Source organism: Squalius cephalus, assembly GCF_949319135.1.
Source record: "Squalius cephalus genome assembly, chromosome: 1".
Classification (NCBI taxonomy): Eukaryota; Metazoa; Chordata; class Actinopteri; order Cypriniformes; family Leuciscidae; genus Squalius; species Squalius cephalus.
Genome location: NC_137122.1, coordinates 39,155,865 through 39,178,829, shown reverse-complemented (window position 1 = coordinate 39,178,829; position 22,965 = coordinate 39,155,865). Strand labels below are relative to the sequence as shown.

At 35.8% G+C, this 22,965-nt stretch overlaps 1 protein-coding gene across 1 annotated transcript in view; it reads left to right on the top strand.

The window, feature by feature from the left end:
- The first annotated feature begins 284 nt into the window (after window positions 1–284).
- Window positions 285–22,965, top strand: part of trpm4a (transient receptor potential cation channel, subfamily M, member 4a) — a 22,764-nt gene continuing 83 nt past the window's right edge. The window contains exons 1-28 of the mRNA XM_079888130.1: window positions 285–2,237; window positions 3,396–3,457; window positions 4,046–4,211; window positions 5,265–5,445; window positions 8,781–8,950; window positions 10,415–10,592; window positions 12,149–12,213; window positions 12,592–12,840; window positions 12,930–13,032; window positions 13,124–13,242; window positions 13,337–13,636; window positions 14,571–14,672; window positions 14,780–14,908; window positions 15,362–15,491; window positions 16,973–17,118; window positions 17,226–17,338; window positions 17,415–17,513; window positions 17,604–17,650; window positions 17,739–17,971; window positions 18,042–18,157; window positions 18,242–18,374; window positions 18,451–18,625; window positions 19,440–19,605; window positions 19,989–20,170; window positions 20,285–20,417; window positions 20,716–20,788; window positions 21,105–21,201; window positions 22,043–22,965. The exon at window positions 22,043–22,965 is cut by the window's right edge and continues 83 nt beyond it. Of these exons, the coding sequence (XP_079744256.1) occupies window positions 2,166–2,237; window positions 3,396–3,457; window positions 4,046–4,211; window positions 5,265–5,445; window positions 8,781–8,950; window positions 10,415–10,592; window positions 12,149–12,213; window positions 12,592–12,840; window positions 12,930–13,032; window positions 13,124–13,242; window positions 13,337–13,636; window positions 14,571–14,672; window positions 14,780–14,908; window positions 15,362–15,491; window positions 16,973–17,118; window positions 17,226–17,338; window positions 17,415–17,513; window positions 17,604–17,650; window positions 17,739–17,971; window positions 18,042–18,157; window positions 18,242–18,374; window positions 18,451–18,625; window positions 19,440–19,605; window positions 19,989–20,170; window positions 20,285–20,417; window positions 20,716–20,788; window positions 21,105–21,201; window positions 22,043–22,077 (3,774 nt within the window). The 5' untranslated portion in view covers window positions 285–2,165 and the 3' untranslated portion in view covers window positions 22,078–22,965. The remainder of the gene's footprint in view (window positions 2,238–3,395; window positions 3,458–4,045; window positions 4,212–5,264; window positions 5,446–8,780; window positions 8,951–10,414; window positions 10,593–12,148; window positions 12,214–12,591; window positions 12,841–12,929; window positions 13,033–13,123; window positions 13,243–13,336; window positions 13,637–14,570; window positions 14,673–14,779; window positions 14,909–15,361; window positions 15,492–16,972; window positions 17,119–17,225; window positions 17,339–17,414; window positions 17,514–17,603; window positions 17,651–17,738; window positions 17,972–18,041; window positions 18,158–18,241; window positions 18,375–18,450; window positions 18,626–19,439; window positions 19,606–19,988; window positions 20,171–20,284; window positions 20,418–20,715; window positions 20,789–21,104; window positions 21,202–22,042) is intronic.

Here is a 22,965-nt window from a genome sequence, read left to right as displayed (position 1 = left end):
TGTTCAACCTGTACATACTTTAAGTACACTACATAGGTGTTCTTTCTTCCTCTCCCCCTTTCTGAGAAGAGTGCACATTTAAAGTCAGCTAGCCTACACATTTATTACTATTGAGGTTTTGAGTGTGATAGAATGAATGACAGAATTGAGAAAAGAATGTTATCTTTACCCCTTCGAATTTTCTTTTATTGCTAGGATTGCGAGTGCAGCCTGTTTTTTTTCCCACTGTGTCAAAGAGCATTCTTTTGTTTAGGTGCTACTTAAGACAAATGACACTCATTCAAGATTCGAGATAGCTCTGGAAGGGAGGGTATGTACCATCGGTTCCATCTCTCATAGAATAGTGAATGTGTATATGGATCATGGAACAGAATGATGTTTGATAATGTTTGTTGACAACTGAAATTTAAATGTATTCTGACAAAACTTCACTTAGCTAGAGAATTTATTTTCCCCAGTCAAAGTTTCACATAATATAATTGAGTTGGCAGAAGACAGTCGCTGGAAGAGGTACCTACAGTGTGTAAATGAATGGTTGAGATAAATGCATGTGTTTTGGATTTTATTTGTACTGAAGAAACCTGTAGTGATTTTGAAGGTCACTTGAGCGATAAACTTGTGCCCTTACTTCCAAATGAAGGCGTCTGGCTCTTTTCTTACTCAAACAAAATATTTAAATCTCTTCCATTTCTTTGACATCATGAGTGGCTTGTTTATTTCCTCCAATTTTAGGTATACTCGTATGTCTGATGACTTTTCTAAAAACTTGCCTAATATATTACTTTGTTATAACCTTATGTAGTACATATATTATAGTTTCCATCATTAGTCATTACAAACAGACAAATGTGCATGTTTAAAACATAAAATCTGCATTTCCTCAGGTATACATTTTTCAATTGTTGTTAGTGTAGTTAGTTCTTTGTGATTTAGTTTCCCTAATCACTATGACAATGACAGTTAATAATACATGACAGTAAAATATTTATACCCTGAGGGTAAAAAACTTAATTGAAATCAGCTGTGGACGACAAAAGAAGGACTTAAAGAAAGGTTTAATTGTAGTTGCACAATACATACTGCACCAAGTTTTTCACGGATACTGTGCCAATATTTAAAAACTGATGTTTTATTTCACATTTTTGATTTAAAACAGTGACACTGCAGAACATGCTTCCATGTAATTTAATGTTACGTTTCATCTGATAGCTAGAACTTAATCATAAAGACCTAGTTCAAAATGATGTACATTAAATTACATTGTAGCATGTTTTGCAAAGTGCTGTTTGTGTCTTATTTGGGCTACACAAAATCTTAAAAGTGTGTATTACTGAAATTAACACTTATTTGGAAAGGTGGCCTGGTGGGTGTTCTGGCGATTTGTGCTACCTTCCATTAAAACTGTAGGTAGACAGTAGGTGCCTACCCTTCAAAATACAGTTCTGAGTGGAAATGCAGTAGCCTACATAGTTGCTAGTTACTAATTCAGTTTTTTTTTCCTTCTTCTTTTAGGGGGTTGAAATCTAAAGAGCCATCCCATTTTTTACTTCCTGGAGCTAAAACGAACTTCAGTCAAACCAGCATAACTGGCCACGCAGAATATCTTAAGGTCAATAGTGCTTCAAAAAGACACGCCTGTAGTAGGGACATGACTTTTCTTACAACAAGAGGTATCCGGTTTCAAACAGCCTGTAGACCTACATGGCGAAATAATATAGCGGGAGTAGCTTATAAAGCATTCGACATCTATAGCCTATTATCTATCAGCCATCACAGCAAACGATAAAGTACCCGATGTAGCCTATTTATATTATAAATCAGTTTGTCAGCAAATGGGTTAAAACCATTTGAGGAAACTCTTTATCTTCACCTTGTTCTACTCTTATCATGCCTGTGCATATTTGTTTTCCCTGCCCTCACCGCCCACAACTGTTTGGTTAATTCAACAGTAACAGACCATCATGAGCTCGTGCTGGAATGCGTCCAGGTGCGCGCGTGGGACGTCTAGTGTGGGGGGGGCTATCAAACGTGCGGCTTTAGTAAAAGTTTCATTGAATATCTCGGAATCCGGTTGATGGCAAACTAGAGCATAATTGAAACTAGACCCATGGAGCTCATCTGAAGAATAATTGATCCCTAATAAACCCAAACTCTAAGACGGAAAGATGATCAATGTTAAGAAAATTGAGAAAGAAAACGAAGGAGGGGGAGGAGAGAAAAAATCCGAGAACCATCAGGTAGGCTATATGTTTGATACATTATTAATGTAAATAGTATTATTTGGCAATAGCCTACATGACGTGCAAAGCCACCTTAAGATTTATCAATACGGAATAAGTGAGTTAATACAGTAATTCATTGTTAATGCTTTGTCAAGGTAATATTTTAAGGGATTTAATGTTTTCTTGCCACTGTATTAAGATGTAAAACAAAAAGTTCATTACTTTTGTGATTGCATTTATTTATAGGCTCATATAAGTTGAATGACAAAGCTCTGGCCTATATTTACCAAGCTGTTTCCATAACACAGTTTGTAATCTTCATCCACTCGCTGCGTATCTTATATTTGCGTTTATTCGTTTAGACGCTTTTATCCAATTGACTGAGAAGTGAGAACAGTATAAATAGAAGAAATTTATCAAAGGGAGACAAATACAAATAGTATTCATAAATAGTATACATAAAAGTCTCCACCTTAATATGTAAAATAGGACTATATAGTAGGCTATGAAACAATTATTGGCTTCATGCAAATGTCATGGCTGTTTTAATGGCTTTACAATCAGGTTTGGATTGTCTCTGAGACAAATGTGATGTTGCCTAGGAAGGTCAGAGAAAATTATTGACCAAAGTTTCACAATTTAAAGCACCATATTAAGGTTATTAGCTTGTTTAACAGGTTATCGCAGTACTTGCTCAATACAGGGCAAAGGTGGGAAGATACCTGCATGTAGGCACAGGTGAGGGGAAAAAGCTTCAATAAAAAAAATAAAAAATTTAAATTAGAGTTTCTTTCTTCTGTTGAACACAAAAGAAGATATTTTGAAGAATGTTGGTGACAGCCATTGACTTCCATAGTATTTTTTTCCTACTATATTGTCAATGGCTGCCGTCAACTGGTTACCAACATTCTTCTTTTGTGTTCAACAGAAGAAAGAAACTCATACAGGTTTGGAGCAACTTGAGGGTGAGTGAATGATGACAACATTTTCAATTTTGGGCAGAAGTCATAAATAAAATGTTAGTTTCTGTGATTAGGATTGCATTTCACACATAACAGTTCCTTGGAAATTATTCAAGCATAGTTTGTGCTCATTGACTGTGAATGAAAAAACCCCGATCTGCCTGTGAAAATGTCTCTGACTCATGCTTTATGTGTAATTTCTGTGTTGTAGAGCTGGATTCCGAAGTTGATTAAAAAGAGAGCGTGCACCACCTTTGTGAATGACGCATCCAGGTACAACAGCCATTTTTCATTTTTGCTTGCATTCAGTTTTAGTGTACGCAGAAAACTATTCAGTCCTTTCATACTCTGTCATTTAAAACAGACGTTCAGCCTCTCGTAATATGATCAGAGCCGCTAAGTCTCTGATTTGGCAAAGCAGGTTTGGTCAACAAACATGACTCTTTTTTTTTTAATGAATGAATGAAGGTGAACTCAGCCATTTGTCAACAGTACAATTACCCTGTCCTTTTTCCCTTTATGACAAGCTATTGTTATATTTAATGGGCTTTATTCACAATAGGGTTTGGGCAGGTACTGTTTTCACATAGGCTAATTTATTTATTCAAGTGATGATGTGTCCATTGTGACTTTTTTTTTGGTTTAATTTCACCTATTAATGTCTTTAGAAATAAATGTACCTTTTATCCTGTGTGAATGAGACATGTATTAAGGAGATTGATTTATTTTCTCTCTTTGTCTTCGAGTTTCTTCTTCTGAAATGATGGCTTGAATAAAGTATATGAGAATTCAAAACCCACTGAAACCTGTTTTGACAGTTCTCTCTCTCTCTCTCTCTCTCTCTCTCTCTCTCTGTGGCAGTAATGGGGCTTTGTGCCAGTGTGGTGGAGCACGGGAACATCATGCATCCATAACGGCAGATGATCATATAGTCGGCCAATGGGACAGTGCACAGCACACCTCTGAATACCCCACTGATGCCTTTGGACAGCTGGAGTTTGCTGGAGCCGGACGCAGAAACAGTCCTGTGGGTATTTCGTTTTTTTATTTTTACTCCTGCTCAAGAACACACAATCACAATTACTTTAACCCAGAATACGAACTCCCATCTGTTTAATTGAAAATAGTCTTCAGTGAGGTTCTAATCATTAACATTAGTTAATGCATTTCTGCACAGTAGCAATATTTCAGCAAAATTCTGAAAATAGTGTCAATAGTGTAGCGATGTATAAAACAGAGCTCACACAGGATTTACTGTAAAACCAAGCAGTTTTCTGTTGGTCAATGAACCAACTGAATCCATGGTGAAATCTGTGAGGGGGATCCCCCCCCCCCCCCTTACTAAACATTCACAATCGCCCGAATTCCTATTAAAATGACTGGATTTTTGCCTGCGATAATTCACTTAACAATGGTACATGTGACATGTTTGTTAATTTCTACATGAATTAACAATGAACAAAGGATATATTTATAAATGAACTGGAATAGACTGAAATGTTTTCATTGTTAGTTCATGATGGCGAACGTAAATTATAAATAAAATAAATGAAAGTCAAAATAAATAAAAATGTATTAAGATCATGTTATAAATGTGTAAAAAACACACATGCAAAGCAAACCAGAGGCACAGCCATTAAAAAAAATGCATGGTATATTATAGAAATGATCAAGTTTTTTAGATCACGTCATTTTCAATTCTCCCAACAATTTTATGTTTTGTTTTTATACACTGTTTAAATAGTTGTTAAACAGAAGTACAATTTATTGAACACACTGTACTCTATTTTCATTTACTGTAAAACTATGCCAGATCACTGAGTAATTAGGGAAGAACAATGACATTTTTTGGCACCATTTAATATTAGCGTGTGTTGCCTCAGGCAGATCCATTGTTCAGTCTTTTACTTTTGACACAAATCCCTTCCTACTTACAGTGACAACATAAATATCATGCACATTTGTGCATGTGTTACATTGTCTGGATGCCCTTTGTACCTTACTTTAGGCTGAATAAAAGAAACGTTCAAGACCGTTTTTCTGCTGTGCATTTATATGTCATTCATCTTTTATCCCCAAGTTCCTGCGTCTGTCACATGACACACCACCTGACAATGTGTACTCTCTGATGACGTCACAATGGGGTTTGCCGGTACCCAATCTGGTGGTGTCGGTTGTGGGGGGAGAGGGGAAGGAGCAGGTGAAGACCTGGGTGCGAGAAGTGATCAGACAGGGTCTTGTCCGGGCCGCACAGAGCACAGGTAACCTCTCCCGCTTGTGTATGTTTAGCTCAGTTATATAATCTTACGAGCTTGAAACCTTTATACACTCTACACTAATAAATCACATGTGGACTGTTAGCCCTACCTTCACCCTCCACCCTTCGACCTGGGTTATTATTGTATACTAAAGCTTAAAACTGAGATTAAGGCTGTTGTTATTTTTAAGTTATGTTACTTTTTCTTTAACTAAAATAAATCTAAAAAAGTAAGAAAAATTCTAGTAGTGGTTCAAAACTAACTGAAATAAATTAATAATTAATACAAATTAAAATAGATTTTTTGTAGTTAATTAAACACTTATCACATGGCAGAATAATTGTGATTATTATTTTTGTATGTTTTTCTGACATCCCTCAGTCTTCATATACACACATAATATACTTATCATACTAACAACCTTTTAGTTAATATCAGATTGTGATGATTTAGAAGTTTCTACGAACATTACAATATTTGTTGAAATAATTTGAAGACCTCAGACCACTTTTTATCTACAGTTTATTTTAGGCAGAAGATTTAAAGGTACGGTAGGCAATTTCGGAGAGGCAAGCAATAGCAAGCTAGCTTTGAAAGCATGAGATCCCACCCTCCCTCAGAGCGTCTCCAAAGCCACGCCTCCTTCGAAACACATGAACGCACACGGCAGAGTCTGCAAAACATCACAAGAGATGGCAATAAATTAACCTCATGTCTCAAAGCACTTTACAATAATAATGAACATAAACAACTTACAGAGCTCAGACTTGTACCACCTGACTGCTGCAGATTCATTTTTATATTGTTGAGTTGATATTGTTGAAATAGAAATGTATAAATCTGAGTATGTGAACAGCTCTGGGTAAAACATCACGGGTTGCCTTCTCATAATTATAGTTATGACATCGCATGAACGCAGCATTAGCTTGTTGTTTTGGTCGAGGAGGAACTGTAAAAGGCTTTTGAACTGTTTGTGGCGCTCAGTGACTGACGTCTGTCGAACTCCTCATAGCCTTACAGAACGATTATGCGCTGATTATGTGTGATGCCTGCGTGAGCCGGTGCGCGGGAGGTATAGAAATACATGTGCTGACAGGCAGGTATAGGGAATTCAGACCGAATGCAATGATTGGAATGTACATGGGTGTTTCTGCAACTACGGGCACTTTTAAGTCCCAGGAGTGAAATTTTAGATTTATGTTAAAATTTGTCATTTGATGTTTCATAAATATAAACGTAGTGTCAATACACACCTTGACATAAAAAATAATTAATAAATAATATGATTTAATGTAAAATTATGAAGCATTTATAGGTCCAAACACCATTTTTGCTCATGTCCCACACCCGTGGTTTCAATGTTGAGATACTTAAAATTAGCTCATTCTTTTACAATATGACATTATTTCAAATGGAATTGTTTAATATGCAGATTAATTTACAGCATCTTAAAATTCTTTGTATTATTTACTGATCATTTTTATGATTTTTTTAACTAAATGTACCTGTCCCACACTTTTGAGTCCTTACCGCAACAATGAAAAAAAGCTTTTATTATGAAATTTTATCGAACACAAACAAGTCTAGTTTCTATGGAAACAGAAATTATCACTTGAGCACATTGCTGACAGACTGGGCCACCACACTACCTCACTCACAAGATACCAAAAAAATAAGGTAAACATCATCTTTTCTGCTCTAGTATTTATTGTGCGTCCTTACCATTCAGCTTAATAATTGTGTATTTTTGAACTACATTTTAAAAATAAATGTATATTTCTGTTGAATTCATGTATATTAAGATGCTAAGAGTCAAAACTTATGTGGTAGGCCTTGCTAGCTGCCAATTAGCTCAAATATTAGCAAGAATGTCATTTCCACAACATGTCTTTACCGCAGCAAATTTAGGTGTTGCGGTAAAGACCTTGTGTTGCGGTAGAGACAAATTCAAGGTTTACTGTATATTAAATGACAAATATTCAGTATATTATTAGTACTGAAGTATATATTAGTATATATATATTTGTATATATATAAACATGCCATTTTTTACATAAAAAAATTATTTTGTCCTTACCGACACAAGATGTCATTACCGCAGCACTGCTCTATTTTCATTTTTTTCACATTTTCATTTGCAAAAAAATATTTTTACACTTAAGTTGAGATGATTAGCACATTGAAATTGCAACATCTGTCATAAAAAGTTAATTATGTTATCTTTTGTGTGTATGGAAACAATTGACATCTAAGGTTACTGTAAAATTTTTACATGGCATAGAAAAAAACATGAAATTCCCTATTTTGTATATTATTTTTTTTTATATCAGTATTTACAAAACTGCATCAAATTTGAAAAAGCTATTTAAATATATTACATTTTTTATAGAAATTACTAAAGAAAAATGTATAAAATGAACGTTATGGTAACATTGCGGTAAGGACACTTTTTAAGAAGATGACCCGAAAAACATAAAAAATAAACATGTTCCAGATTAAAATCTTAACGACTACATTCAATTTTGTGTACATTTTTATATGCATTATAGACTGTGATGGTTAAAATTGAAATTCATAGAGGTTAATTTTTTTTAAATTGGGATAGTCAAAAGTGCCCGTAGTTGCAGAAACACATGTTTTAATATTTAGACCACTTCTGTTATTTTTATGCTATATATACTATATATTTCTATATTTTTATATTTCAGGGCTGCCAGATCTGGGTAACAAAACTAGCCCAATGACCCTAGCGCAAATATAAACTCTGAAAATATGCCACACCCATACCTAAAAACACGCAGACTTGGCAACCCACCCCAGGTTGACAGATCTGTGTGTCTGAAGACATCCACCAAGGCATGAATTACCACCATACTGATAACAAAATGACTGTGCAATTTTGCTCTGGGTGCATAGACATGCTGTGTACATTTTGTGTACATTTAACTTTTTTGTATTTAAAAGTTTTAACTCAGATGTGGTTCTGAGTAAATGATTTGGCCACCTATGTCTCACAGAGTAAATTAGGACAGACAGCTTGGAAAATAACTGTGGAAAATAACTGTTATTAACCATGAATCCGGTAATTAGTCTTAAGGTCAGTGACAGACAGGCCAAACTGGAATTCCTCCTGTGCGTGTTTGAAGCGATGCTTGGCAGATAAGTTTTTTTTAATATATATATATATGGTTAGCCTAGCTTGAATCCAGAAGTTGTGTGTTGCATTATGTTAAAAACTTTGTTTTTCATTATCAGTGATTGTGTTTGTGACTCTGATGTATTCTGTGTAATTTAGGTAATAGTAACATTTCCTGTTTTTCTTTCTTCTCTTTTTCCAGGGGCTTGGATCATGACATCAGGTCTGAGGGAGGGTGTTGGCCGCTGTGTAGGTGAGGCAGTGAGGGATCATTGTGCAACAGCTTCATCTCTTTCCCAGGCCAAAGTTATTGCCGTTGGTGTTGCGCCCTGGGGCTTGATTTACCAACGTCAGCAACTCGTAAACCCACAGGTACTATGAGTCCATTCTGCTCTATTATGAGCACTTCACATGAAAGCAACACGTAAAATGTGTGAGCCACAACAATAATTATTTTTGTATATATATATATATATATATATATATATATATATATATATATATATATACATTTATAGTAATATTTAATGTGTAGTACACTTTATGGTCATCAATTATAGTACACTTCATGGTAATCAAATTTGTGTAACATGTCTATAGTTAATGTGATTAATAGACCCTGATAAGGCCAAAACTGATTTCACTAATATTTTTACAGATCTTTATGGTTAAAAATTAATTAATCAATGATAATGGTAATATGAATAATTGTATAATTAAAATTAATATTTAATTAGCATCATATATCATAATTTGTGTCATCAGTATTATTATTTTAAAATACTATAAAACAATAATTAATAATTGTTCTTGGATATTGGACACGTTTATTTGTCAGCAACTTTTGACATCTCCAGGCCCTTTGTGAAAGCTTCAGATTATACTAATCCATTTTTGTATTCCCGCTCACGTACAGTCAGATCGACATAAGGTTATGAACAGAACAATTATTGTAAGGGGTTTATCACTGAAAATTGTATCGTACTTTGTCTACTCTTTAAACAGCATTCTGATGAAAATGAACTTTCTTGCCTGCACACGACGGTGTTTTGCTTCAGTGGTTGGGCGGACCTTCGAGTTTTCCCCTGTACACTGTTTGTGGTCCTCCGACCGGTTTTAAATTCCTATTACAAACACTGAGGTTTTTCAGATTTTCCATGTCAGTGTTCTCCTCATATTTACAATTCTTTGCAGCCTTTAACCACTGCCTACAACACGCTGGTTCCTTTAGGCTACTGTAAACCGAAAGTAACTCACTCCCCCTAAACGTTTACTCTTTGAGTTCTTGAACCCGGGAACAATATAAGTCGACACCATTATGACTAAAAGTTTGCTAAGAAGTGTTTCCTACTGAAGCAAGGCAGTATTTAACTGATTCACAGCAACCTGGTGGCCAGTGCATTATGGGTGTTGAAGTTTTCCTACCTATTTGGCAAAAGGGAAGACAACAGCCTTTTTTCTCTGTTTTCTCTAGTCAGTCAAGTTGCACAGATTTGAAAAAATATGTATTTTAGCTTTTCTACTGTATAGGCAGCCAAGTTTTATTGAAAGCCCATCTTGCCAGTGGTGAAGTAGCTACCGCTTTAAATATAGTTGCAAAAATGTCTCAGACTGGCAAAGTTATGTACAATTTGTTTGTTGAGGCCATGTGGTTTTATATACATTGCGAAATATCAAGTGAAATGCAGACATTTTAAGTGAAGCTCAGTGTCCAGATACTTTTTACAGAGTGTAAAGTAGCATTTCAGGAAATAGAGTAGATAGAGTTTTGAGAACTGTTGTAGGACTTCGCCCTAGGCTAACAGTAAAAATGTACTGTTGTTTACTCCATACAAGGGTAGCTTCCCGGCACGGTACTATGTGCGCAACTTGCCACATGAATCCAGCTGCCTGGACAACAACCACCAGGCCTTCCTCCTCGTGGATGATGGGAGTGTAGGCCACAGAGGGAGTGAGACACCGTTCAGAGCCAACCTGGAGGACTTCATCTCCCATCAGCGCACTGGCATCTGGGGTAAGAGAGAGAAGAAGGTTCAAATAAAAAGCACTTATTTAAGCAATAAGCCCCGCGAGGCCGTGTTTTACAGTGGATTTAGAACAGCTAAGGGGCGTTGTTAGGCGCGTTGTTATTTCAATTTTAAATAAATTATATAAAAATATTAATTTAAATATTTATTTTATTCATAAAATAAACACCAGCGGCAAAAAATATAACGTTATAACACATTTATTCCTCCGTCAAGCAATGTAGCTCCAAAGAGGTTGCTAAGCAACACATGCAGCAACAAAGAATCACAAACGGCAGTTGCGCAGTGATACTAATGTAATGCGGTCACAGGTGTATGTTTGTTGAGTAATTTACAACGGCTTCGAACGCGGCTCAACCAATCAGAATCAAGGACTGGAACTATCCGTTTTATAAAATACATTTTGAACTCTTCTTGACCATGATAGAGCACAACAGCAAATTCCCAAATCCTTAGTCAGTTTATTGTCCATTCAGATTTTCACCAAGCAGAAATTCAACTTTGACACTCGCATAACGATACAAACATTTAACAACTATACATCCACTTACATACACAAATATAAAATAATACATAATATAACACCTTAGTTAAGAATTTGGATTAAAATAGTCCAAATGTTCCTTTACATATGCAGCAGCAACACCAGTTATAAACACATTAGTTCTGCGTTGTGTAGCTTTATGGTTGTTGGACATGGGACAGCAGGTGGCAGTTTCCCTGTATCCTTTATTCCCTGATATAACACACAAATAAGCAGCCTCTTTAGGAGTGAATTGCCCTTGTTCTCTCTCCCATGCAGTTATATTGCAAGAGGGAAAAGTATGAAACATAAATTAAGTAAAGAAGAAGAAAAAAGTCACATTAAACAAGAAAAAAACACAACAGAGAAAACACCTGATATATTGTATATAACACAAAAATAAGCAGCATCTGTGAGAGTGAATCACCCTTGTTTTCTATCAAATAAATATGATGCACACTTGTCACCATGTGTTCTTATTTCCACATATTTAGCAGTGTGGATTCAACTAAACAATACATACATTTGACACTATAATTTCTATACCTGTTACATACAGTATGTTCCCTTTAAGCCAAGGGTATACTAGGTCTGCACCATAAATCAGAGGGCTTCAAATAATGGAGGGGATGAGTCTGGTCTTATCGTTTATCTAGCACCTTCATCAAGCACTGTGATGGGATGCACATACACATCCCTGAGGAACTATGCACTTCCTTTTATCAAATAAAATAAATAACAGAGAAGTAAACACAGAGTGAGAGGAAGGAAGATGGAGCCTAAACATTAGTGTACTGTTATGAAAAACAGCAGTTTTGGTATTTCCCTTCAGAATGGTTTCATTTGGCATGCCATGAGGGCTGCACTGCTGTCTAGTGGAGAAGACAGAGAATGCAGTTATGAAACAAGTGGCCACTTGTCGTTTTCCCTCAATTTTGTTTTGATTTAATGCATTATTAGTAAAAACATGCTGCATTACCATTGTGTTAACAAATCAAGTCTTCTTCATGTCCTCACCAGGGAGTGGCAGCATTGAGATTCCTGTTTTGTGTGTGCTGATCGCAGGAGATGCTTCAATGCTAGAGGTCATTGCACAAGTTTATTTTATTTATTTAATATTGATATTTAAAAAATAGTTTATTATTTCAAAATAATATAATACATTGAATTTTATTTAAAAATGATTTTATTGTATTGTATACCTATTTAATGTAGTCACAATGCATGTTTACAAATTACTTGACTTTGTTTTGTTCATTTTTTTTTTTTTTTCATGGTTTGGCCTGTTACACAGTGTCCATGTTGCTATTTGCATCTGGCATTATTGTTTGGATGAGACTCACCAGTTAAATTAATTTAAATGTCATAGCTGCTCATGCATAGATCTAGATATCTAAAATGGCATTAAATAAATGTATTTATATATTAAAAACATATGAAAAAGAATCTCTTTATCACTGCAGAGAGTGGATTTATCTCTGAAAAACAGCACTCCATGGTTGGTGCTGGCAGGGTCGGGTTCAGCAGCAGACCTGATAGCAGGAATACTGAGGGACCTCAGCACACCTCTGAGTCCGCCTGTGAGTCCCACTTTGCCATCCGCTGACGAGGAAAGCAGGAAAAGCGCCAGCGTTGAGCTCAGGGACCGAGTGAGAGAGAGAATCAAGAAACATTTCCCTTCTGAGACAGATCTGGAGAAGCTTGTGGATCAGGTGAGCGTACAGCAAGAGCCTGGGTAGAGTGTGCATGCAGGACAAAGGTATTTCCTTTACTTTTAGTAACTTTTCTCTTTTTCACACAGGTACTCAGTATCTATGATAACAGAGATCTGATCACCGTGTTCCGTGGAGACAAGGAAGGGCCTGATGACTTTGACACAATCATCCTTAAAGCTCTTGTAAGAGGTGAGATTAAATCACCTGCTTTGAGAATTCAACACGTTTACAGTACGTACATGTGGGTTTAAGGTGTGTGTGTGTGTGTGTGTGTGTTCAGCTGCTAAACGGGATTCTAATGACGCCAGCGAGTACACTGAAGAGCTCAAGCTGGCAGTGGCCTGGAACAGGGTGGATATCGCCAAGAGCGAACTCTTCAATGGCGAAATCCAGTGGAGTGTAGGAGTACTAGCAGAATGAAACCATTTCCAGCACAGTTTACAATTACTGATGTTTTAACATGACCACTTCTATTGTTTAATCTTTCTGTCAGTATGAAGACCTGAAGGAATCAATGACTGATGCGCTGGTGAATGACAAGCCCCATTTTGTGCGTCTGTTTGTGGAAACCGGCTTGAACATTCTGGACTATCTGACACACCATCGTTTAGAGGGCCTTTACAGCTCACTGTCGCACTGTGATCTGGTCTCCTCATTCCTCCAGAGAAGGCTGCAGGAGCGAGTGGGCTTAGCAGCTTCTCAGACCCTACATGATGAGAATTCCTCTTTCAAGAGCCATGCAACAACCCTCCCACCAACACTATCTGCTGTTCGAGACCTCACCCTATATGAGGTAAAAGGACAGATGTTAACCAGAAACCATACACACACACACACACACACACACACATATATATATATATGTATATATATATATAGTATACACACTCACTTTACCTTTCAAAAGTATCGTTCAATGCGATTTTTTAACACTTTTAATGCTTTCATTCTGCAAGGATGAATTAAATTGATCAAAATTGACAGTAAAGATTTATCATGTTACAATTACTGTATTTTTTTTTTTCAATTATTATTTATTTAGCTTTTCATAAACAGGGAAACATTAAAAACAATCACCATATGTTCTACAATAAGTGTCAAAAACAAAGCCTCCCCCAGCCCTCAAACGTAGATAAATTCTATAAGTACAAGTCCTACAATGTGACAGACTGCTCAAATATAGTAAATATATGAACATATAAGCATGAGGAAAGTAAAATAAACAAAAATGAATGAATAAAAATTACTTTGTTAATGCAAGGTACTAATATATACATGCTTATACATATTGTACATATATATACACACACATATATTAAATAAAATATATATACTTACGTAATTATACATCAGTGAGCATAACCTACATTTACACACCCCGTATACATTACCTACTCAAACACATTTATACTTAAATATACCTGAATGGCATCACATATTTGCATACATTCAGTAACCTCACATATCTCTATATTCATACCCGCAATGAAAAAAAATATATATGTGAATGGGAGAAATTGCAAATGACACCTAACTTAAATCTCTAAAGAAGATTCTTGTTCCCAGTAACTTTATCACTAACCAGAACAAAAATAAAATAAATAAACATAAAATAAAGGACGGTAACCAACTTTATTCAACTGATTGTCGGAAGCACTATAGTTCCACAATTACTGTATTTCTATTATAAATAAATGCTGTTCTTTCCAAATGTTTCCATCTCTCAGGTTTCGCGGGTGTTATCGGAAATCATGGAAGATGTCTGTCAGCCATTTTACTATGGCCCTCTTGCTCTACATCAGGGAGTCTCCTCAAGGAAAGCAATGAAGGTATCAGCCAGGTTTTTTCAAAGGTATTGGGGATTGGTGAAATAAATACACGTTAATACATTATTGATAACAATGTTGTGACCGTAGTTTCTGTCTCCTCTTTTCAGCATGTGAACAAGTTGCTGTTAAATGAGAGTGTGTACCGGCGGGAGCGCTGTAGGTCTCCCTGGATATCTCTGTTTATTTGGGCCGTACTACAGAATCGCAGAGAAATGTCCATATACTTCTGGGAAATGGTATATTTTTTTCTCATCATAGTTGAAACAAATATCGAGTTCCCTGCGTATTATTTCTAACCTCATAATTAATAGATATTTTGTCAGATAACTTTTTGTAATGAGTACATAAAAGTTGCATATTAAAGCTATTCTAGACACTATACTGACACCTATAGGTGTAGATTCAGTATCACACTAAAGCAGTAAAGCCAAAGTATTCTGTTGTTGATGCCACTGCAGAAATTTAGCAAGTGAAAGTGTCCAGGAGGGTTTCTCGTATTTGGCTACTCTTGTGATCATAATATGTTGGCCTTCATGAGGTAATCTGCTGCATGTAGAATACCACAGCATTTATTATTTATCATGACTGGATTGTTTGGTCATGATATTTCACAATGTCAGTGAGATAATCAAGTCTGTGTTGTAAAAATTGTAATAATTTTTCTCACTCTCTTTCTCTCTCAATGTGAGGCGGGGGAGTCGGTGCTAAGTGCTCTTGCCGGGTGTAAGATGTTAAGAGAGCTCTCTAAGTTGGAGACAGACACTGAGACCAAGCTCTCCATGAAGGAACTAGCTCAGACCTTTGAGAATCTGGCACATGGTGGGTGTCAATCAAGTTAAAGTGATTGCAGATGGGTTTTTCAATAGGGGCCAAAAGTCTGAGACGGCTAGTGAAAACGCTAGTGTGTTTTACATTATTTTTTTAAGAATGCATTTTTAGAAAATGTTATTTTGATTATCATATTTAAACTTATTTAAATTAATGAAATTATACTAACTTTTTTACACTAACTTTTGCTTGTTAGTGACCCAGTAATTAGTAGCTATTCACACATATTTTTTCATTCCACTGCACTGCTTTTCTATTGTTTTTCTATGTAAACATTCGTTTAACAGACATGTTTGACCGTTGTGGCACATGGCATTCTAAAAATGTGGCAATCAAGTTAAAAAAGGCAAGCATTGTAGATGCAAAGTCCTAGGTTAACTTCACTTGTAAAAAATGGGTTCTTACTCGTCACAGAAGTCACTCAAAAATCCGTGTTTAATCAAACACAAGGATACAAAATTAAACCAAAATTGTGTTGGATCCTGTATCCTATGATATTACACTTCTTAAACCTTTATCTTGTGTTACCTTAAACGTTCAAACACAAGTTTTATCCATAAAGGACTGACAAGACGGCAAGATTTTCTTTGCGCAGACCTGTTCAAGTTCAATCTTCCGTCACAACAAGTGTGCGGAAATTATACATCAGAAAACATAGGAAATAATACTGAAATATGTATACACAGGAAATATCAGAACTGCCAATCAAAGAAAGTAAAAAAAAAAAAAAAATTATACTTTGTTATTATTTGCTAAATCAACACACTAAGCAAACAATAATAATATACACATTATTGACATGTAAAAATGGCTCTTACAAGCATGTTTCTAGACCTTGCATTTCTTTATGCCGTGTGTCTCACGTTTTAAATGCAAAAAACGTGTTCTGTGTGAATGGACCCTAAAATATTTCTTCATTTAATGTATTTCAGTTTATTTCAGGGTTAAAATATCTCATATTTTCATTGTGATCTCAGACTTTTGTACTCCACTACACTTTAGTTGTAAAGTTTGAGGAGAGCAAGACTTTATTTTTTCGCCAAGGGATGCATTCAATTAATCAATAGTGACAGTAAAGATGTGTATAATGTTACAAAAGATTTATATTTCAAATGTTGTTCTTTTGAATTTTCTATTCATAATAGAATACTGATTTCCACAAAAATATTAAGCAGCACAACAGTTTTTAACACTGATAATAATAAGAGATGTTTCTTGAGCAGCAAATCAGCATATTAGAAGGATTTCTGAATTTTAAATAATAGAAAACTGTTATTTGTAATATTTCACTATATTTTTAAATAAATACATTAAGCATTGATGAGCACAAGAGAGTTCTTTCAAAAACATTAAGAAATCTTATCAACCCCAAACCTTTGAACAATAGTGTATAACAGATTATTTTATGTGCTTGTCAGTATTTGAGCGGATCTTCATATACGTTCTGCATTTTCTCATCACTTCCATAATAGATCTGTTCAGTGAGTGTTACCAGAGCAATGAGAGCCACTCTTTCAAGCTTCTCATCAGACAGTCCCCTGTATGGGGTGGCGCCACCTGTCTGCAGATGGCCACAGCGGCTGAAGCCCGCCTCTTCTTCAGCCATGACGGAGTTCAGGTCAGCGGTTCTCATGCTACTCTGCTCCTGCTCTGTTTGTATGTTCAAGTGTCAGTTTTGCCTAGGTTTTCTGGTGTCATTGTTCTTCATCTCTTCCTTGGCTATAGACTTTGTTGTCAGAGATTTGGTGGGGGGACATGGACAGCAATACAGAGGTGTGGAAACTGGTCCTCTCGTTTTTTCTGCCTCCCTTCATCTACACCAAACTCATCAGTTTCAAGTCAGTGTTGTGGCATGAAAGTTGAATTTTCTTTATGGGACAGTTTTCAAAGTTTTAATGCCATTCGATCTCTTAGGGAGCAGGAGATGGACGAAACGTCAGACGACTTTAATCAGGGTAAAGAACTCGACAGTGCCGATGGAGCCGAGTTATTATTGGCTGACCCCCCAAACATGTAATTCATGGTTTCTCAGTGCCATAAACGTTTTCACTAAATTAGAGATGATGCAGATAAAATAAAGAGCGTCATATGTGTCCTTTACAGGGATGAAGATGTGGAGGAATGTAATGCTTTAAAGAGAAACCTAAAAGGTGCGTCTAAATTGCATGGCTACAGATCCTGTTAAACTTTGACCTGCTGTGGGATGTTTACATCTTTATTTTTTTGTATATTTTGCAGCATCAAAGGCTGTCCCTCAAAAACGACCTTTTATATTCCATCGATGGCGGCAGTTCTGGTTTGCACCGGTCACTTCGTTTCTAGGCAATGTGCTGATGTACTTCCTCTTCCTCTTCCTGTTTGCTTATGTCCTATTGGTTGACTTCAAGCCTCCGCCTCCCCACGGACCCGCCCCCTTGGAGCTTGTGTTGTATTTCTGGGTTTTTACTCTGGTCTGTGAGGAAATCCGACAGGTATGAATCTTGATTGTGTTTACGCACATTTGATGTACTCGTTCAGTCACTGAATTTTGATCTCTCTCAGACTTTTTTTGTAGGATCTACCACTCTGTTTCAAAGGATGAAGTTGTACATCCAAGACATCTGGAACAAGTGTGACATCACGGCCCTCGCGCTCTTCATTCTCGGGCTTCTCTGCAGGTTAAATTAGTGTAATCTGTCTTGTTTATGTTTGTGTGTGTGTCTGTGATTGTATTGGTTAGTGCATGTGTGTTTTTGTTACAGGATGTTTCCGCGGACATATAATTTTGGTCGTTCGGTCCTGTGTGTCGACTATATGGTCTTCACGCTCAGACTCATTCATATATTTGCAGTTCACAAACAGCTTGGTCCCAAAATCATAATAGTTGGCAAAATGGTGAGGAGTCTTTTATTTTGAACGTGCCCTAAAAAGTGCATATTATCCTGCTCAAGAATGTTCATGTACTCCACAGGTGAAAGATGTGTTTTTCTTCCTGTTCTTTCTGGGGGTGTGGCTAATGGCATATGGAGTAGCCAATCAGGCACTGCTGTACTCCTACGACACTCGTCCTGATTGGATAATTCGGCGAGTGTTTTACAGGCCATATATGCACATATATGGGCAGATACCACTGGATGAAATTGATGGTATGTGTGTATGTCTTTGTGTCTCTGTTGTGTGTATCACTGAATGTTTGTAACTGTTTTGTTGGTGTGTTTGTTTTAGAATGATTCTTGCTTTACAGTTCATCACCACATATACGTGTTAATAGTTTGGGGTCGGTAAGATATATTAATGTTTTGGAAAGAAGTATTTTATGTTTACCAAGGCTGCACTTATTTGATCAAAATATAGTAGAAACAGTAATATTGTTACAATTATATTATTGCAATTTCAAATATATAATTACATTTTAAAATGTAATTTATTCCTGATCAAAGCTGAATTTTCAGCATCATTACTCCAGTCTTCAGTGTCACATGATCCTTCAGAAATCACTCTAATATGCTGATTTGATGTCCAGATTTCTTATTATTATCAATGTTGAAACTGGAAACATTTAAAATAATCTATTTTAAATAGAAATCTTTTATAAGTATATTTCTTATTTCAACTAAAAACTGCGTTTTCAGCCAACTATTGCCAACTACTGGCCAGGCAGCATAATACAGTGTAGTCGTTTTCGTGGATTTGTGTGAACGGGGATCGTTTCGACATCATTGTCATCTGTACATGACAAATTAAAAGGAAAACGTTTCTGTTTTTAGTACATCATTGTCATGTAAACGTACTCTAACATTATAAATGTCTTTAACTGTCACTTTTGATCTATTAAATGCATCCTTGCTAAATAAGACTATTCATTTCTTTCAAAAAATCTTACTGGCCACAAACTTTTGTATTCTTAGCTCATTTTATTGGTTCTGTTTTGATAAGATTTATTTATTTTTTTGTCTCTAGCTGACAAGCGACATGAGAAACAGTGTACAGACAACGTCACTCTCATCCATGACGGGGCGGAGCCCTGCCCACAGTCTGATGCTAATTGGCTGGTCCTTATTCTGCTGTCAGTCTACTTGTTGGTCACCAATATTCTATTGGTGAACTTGCTCATTGCAATGTTCAGGTAAAAAAAAAAATTGCTATTATCTAATGCTTCCGTAAAGTTACTATTTCAATTATTGTGGAAAAACACTGTTAAATGTAATATGTACCAAATCTCAAATTGAATATCCATTATTCATACTGTACATTTATAATACCTAGCCTACCTTTGGCATTTAATAAAATTCATTTTATTTTTAGACAAAATGGTATTGAATTTTAATATGGACCCTTTACTGTTTTTTGCCCATACTATTGCCATAGGAATAAAACACTTGAGGCCATGCAGTGCTGTGAAAATACTTACAGCTGATCCATCCACGGATCCTTTTCTGCAACAATACAGCATGGCCTCTCTTACCATAATGCGTAATTTGATGGTGTGTTCATGTCATCTGTCTACAGTTACACATTCAATAAAGTCCAGGAGCACAGCGATGTGCACTGGAAGTTCCAGCGCTACAACTTGATTGTGGAGTACCACTCGCGCCCCTGCCTCTCCCCGCCCTTCATCATCATCTCCCACCTGCATATCTTCGTCAAAAGGGTCATCCAGAGACTGCCTTCCGTTAAGAACCAACACTTTAGTATGTTCTCCCTTGTGATTTTTATTTTACATGCACATCAAATATTTCTACACCATACGCAAAGCCTCATTTGCAAAGTTTGTCTTTAACCGTGATGTGCATCTCTTAACTTAGTGCTGGACCTGAAAACCAAAGAGGCAAGTTTGCTGAACACATGGGAGTCGATGCTGAAGGAGAACCTGCTTTCCACGCAAGGCAAGAAACAAAGAGAGAGCGACACGGAGCGGCTCAAACGCACCTCCACAAAGTCAGTCACTCCTATTACTGTTCTTTCGTTCTCTCAGATCAACAATTGTCAACTTATTTTACTTCAAATATGAGTTTTATAATAAAAAAGGAGTGAGTGTGAAACATGTCTGTCCTTGACAAGTAGATCTGAATGTAATACACACCTGGGGGCATTTAGTAACCTCGCAGTGGCATCTCTAGTTTCGTGTTTCTGTGCGTGTTAAGGGGGAGACATGGAGACTGTCAAATCCTGCTGAATCAGGCACCGGCGTCTTGAATGACAGCATGTGTGTATTTGTGTCCATATGTGTGCGTAGGGTGGACAGCGTCCTGAAGCAGATGGCGGAGATTCGTGATCACGATCGCAGGTTGAGAAAGCTGGAGTCGGAGGTTAGTGGCGGCTATACGCACCTGTCTACCTGTGGCTATCAAACACAGCCATAAGTGCTTTTAAAACCCATAAGTGCCCTACAGAGCGCACACATGTGTGTGTGTGGGTGTGAGACTATGAGTCTTGCCTTATTTTAGCTGCAGCTGTTGCGTTTGCTTGCTCAGCGCAGACCAAGGACCATCCGTCATCCTCCTTTAGAATGCAGATCCGCTTTGAGTATCTGCCAAGCTGTCAGCCGATCGATGTAATTAATGAAGCTGCACTTTAGAAGGGACCTCAGGTTTTTGAATGATACTCTGTCTCTTTCTGACTCAGGTGGAGTACTGCTCTACTGCTCTCTCCTGGATAGTGGAGGCGCTGCATCAGAGCGATCTTGTAAAACAGACTCGTCCGCCTCCTCTTCCTTCCAAAGGTGTAGTGTTCACTCTCCCCTGCCTTACCCCCTCTTTGCAGCGTCAAAGTGTAGATTATGTTTCTCAAGTTCCCTCTTAGTTACAGTGTTTACGGTGTTGGTTTGGCTGTAACATTTTAATGATCCGTAGTTACATATAAATATACAGTTACAGTACTTCATTATTAATGAGACATAACGTCCCCCCAAAATCTTTATGATCTTCTGTATTTTAGCGCACTATATATATATATATATATATATATATATATATATATATATATATATATATATATATATATATATATATATATATATATATATATATATATTTATTTAAATATGATATTCATTTTGGGTATTTCATTCTAATCAGCATATTAGAATGATTTTTTTAATGAAATAAATGTAGTCTTGTTGAGCGTAAGAGACTTCTTTCATATGAAAGTATCTTATCCTTCTAATATGCTGATTTGCTTGTTAAGAAACATTTCTTATTATCAATGTTGAAAATAGTTGTTGCTTTTTTGTGGAAACCATGATAATTTTTTGCAAGACTTTTCGGAAAATAGCATTTATTTGAAATTGAAATCTTTTGTAATATTATAAATGTCTTAACTGTCACTTTTGATCAATTTAATGCATCCTTTCTGAATAAAAATATTTTTTTTTTTTAAAATGTTTTGAACGGTATTGTGTGTAAATATAGAAAGAAAGAAAGAAAGAAAGAAAGAAAGAAAGAAAGAAAGAAAGAAAGAAAAAGAAATATATGCACACTGTTCAAAATATATTTTTTAAACATTTCTTATTGTATATAACTATCAGTATATAATATAACTATACTCTTCTGTCTGTGTTTCAGGTATTGCTTCTAAACGTCCCACTTTTTCAAGATAAAAATTACGCTGATAATGCAGATGCATTTCATGTATTTGGTTATGTTTGAGTTTTTTTTAGTATGATGTGTCATTTCAACATGTTGACATGTTTAATGTGTTGGTTGTATCAGTTTTTTTTAACATTGCATCAAAAAGATGAGTATGTTTATTATTCAGAAAACAAGTTAGCGTTATCATTAAGATGTATGAAATACATTTTCTGGGCGGAAGTAATGTACAAAATACATTTTGTGGCAGTTTTGTCAGTTGGATATATTCTCTAGTTGCTAATGGTGTATAAAAAATGTATTCTAATTGAGTATTTCTTTGTTAAATACTGTATTTGTACCAAACTGCATGCAAATTTAAAGGCTTTAAAAAAAAAAAGTCATTAAATATATATATATATGAAGAGTTCAGATGCAAAAGCCTCTAAGTGCCATCTGAAATTTTCTTCTAGATTGATAATTTTTATCAGGCTCGTATATTTAAGTTCAATAATTTCACTTAAATGGCAATGCAAATTACCTATTAATTGTCATTTAAGTGAAATCACTTAACCTAAATATACAAGCTTTATAAAAATGATCATTCTAGAAGAACATTTCAGATGGCACTTAGAGGCTTTTGCATCTGAACTGGGATCAATATAGATTTTCCATCTGATTTATAATTTTATCATGTTTGTTTTGTTTGGTCTTCCTTTTGGACCAAATATTTTATTATTGGTTATGTTTCCTACCAATATTTATATTTCATCTGGTAAATGCTACAAAAAATGTGTAAGTAAATAACAGTAATCAATGCAATCATTTACAATTACACTGTAATAAATGTATTATTGTATCTTTTGTTGACTATTTGGAACTCAGTATATTTTCTGTGCTAATAATTTATCACAAACCTG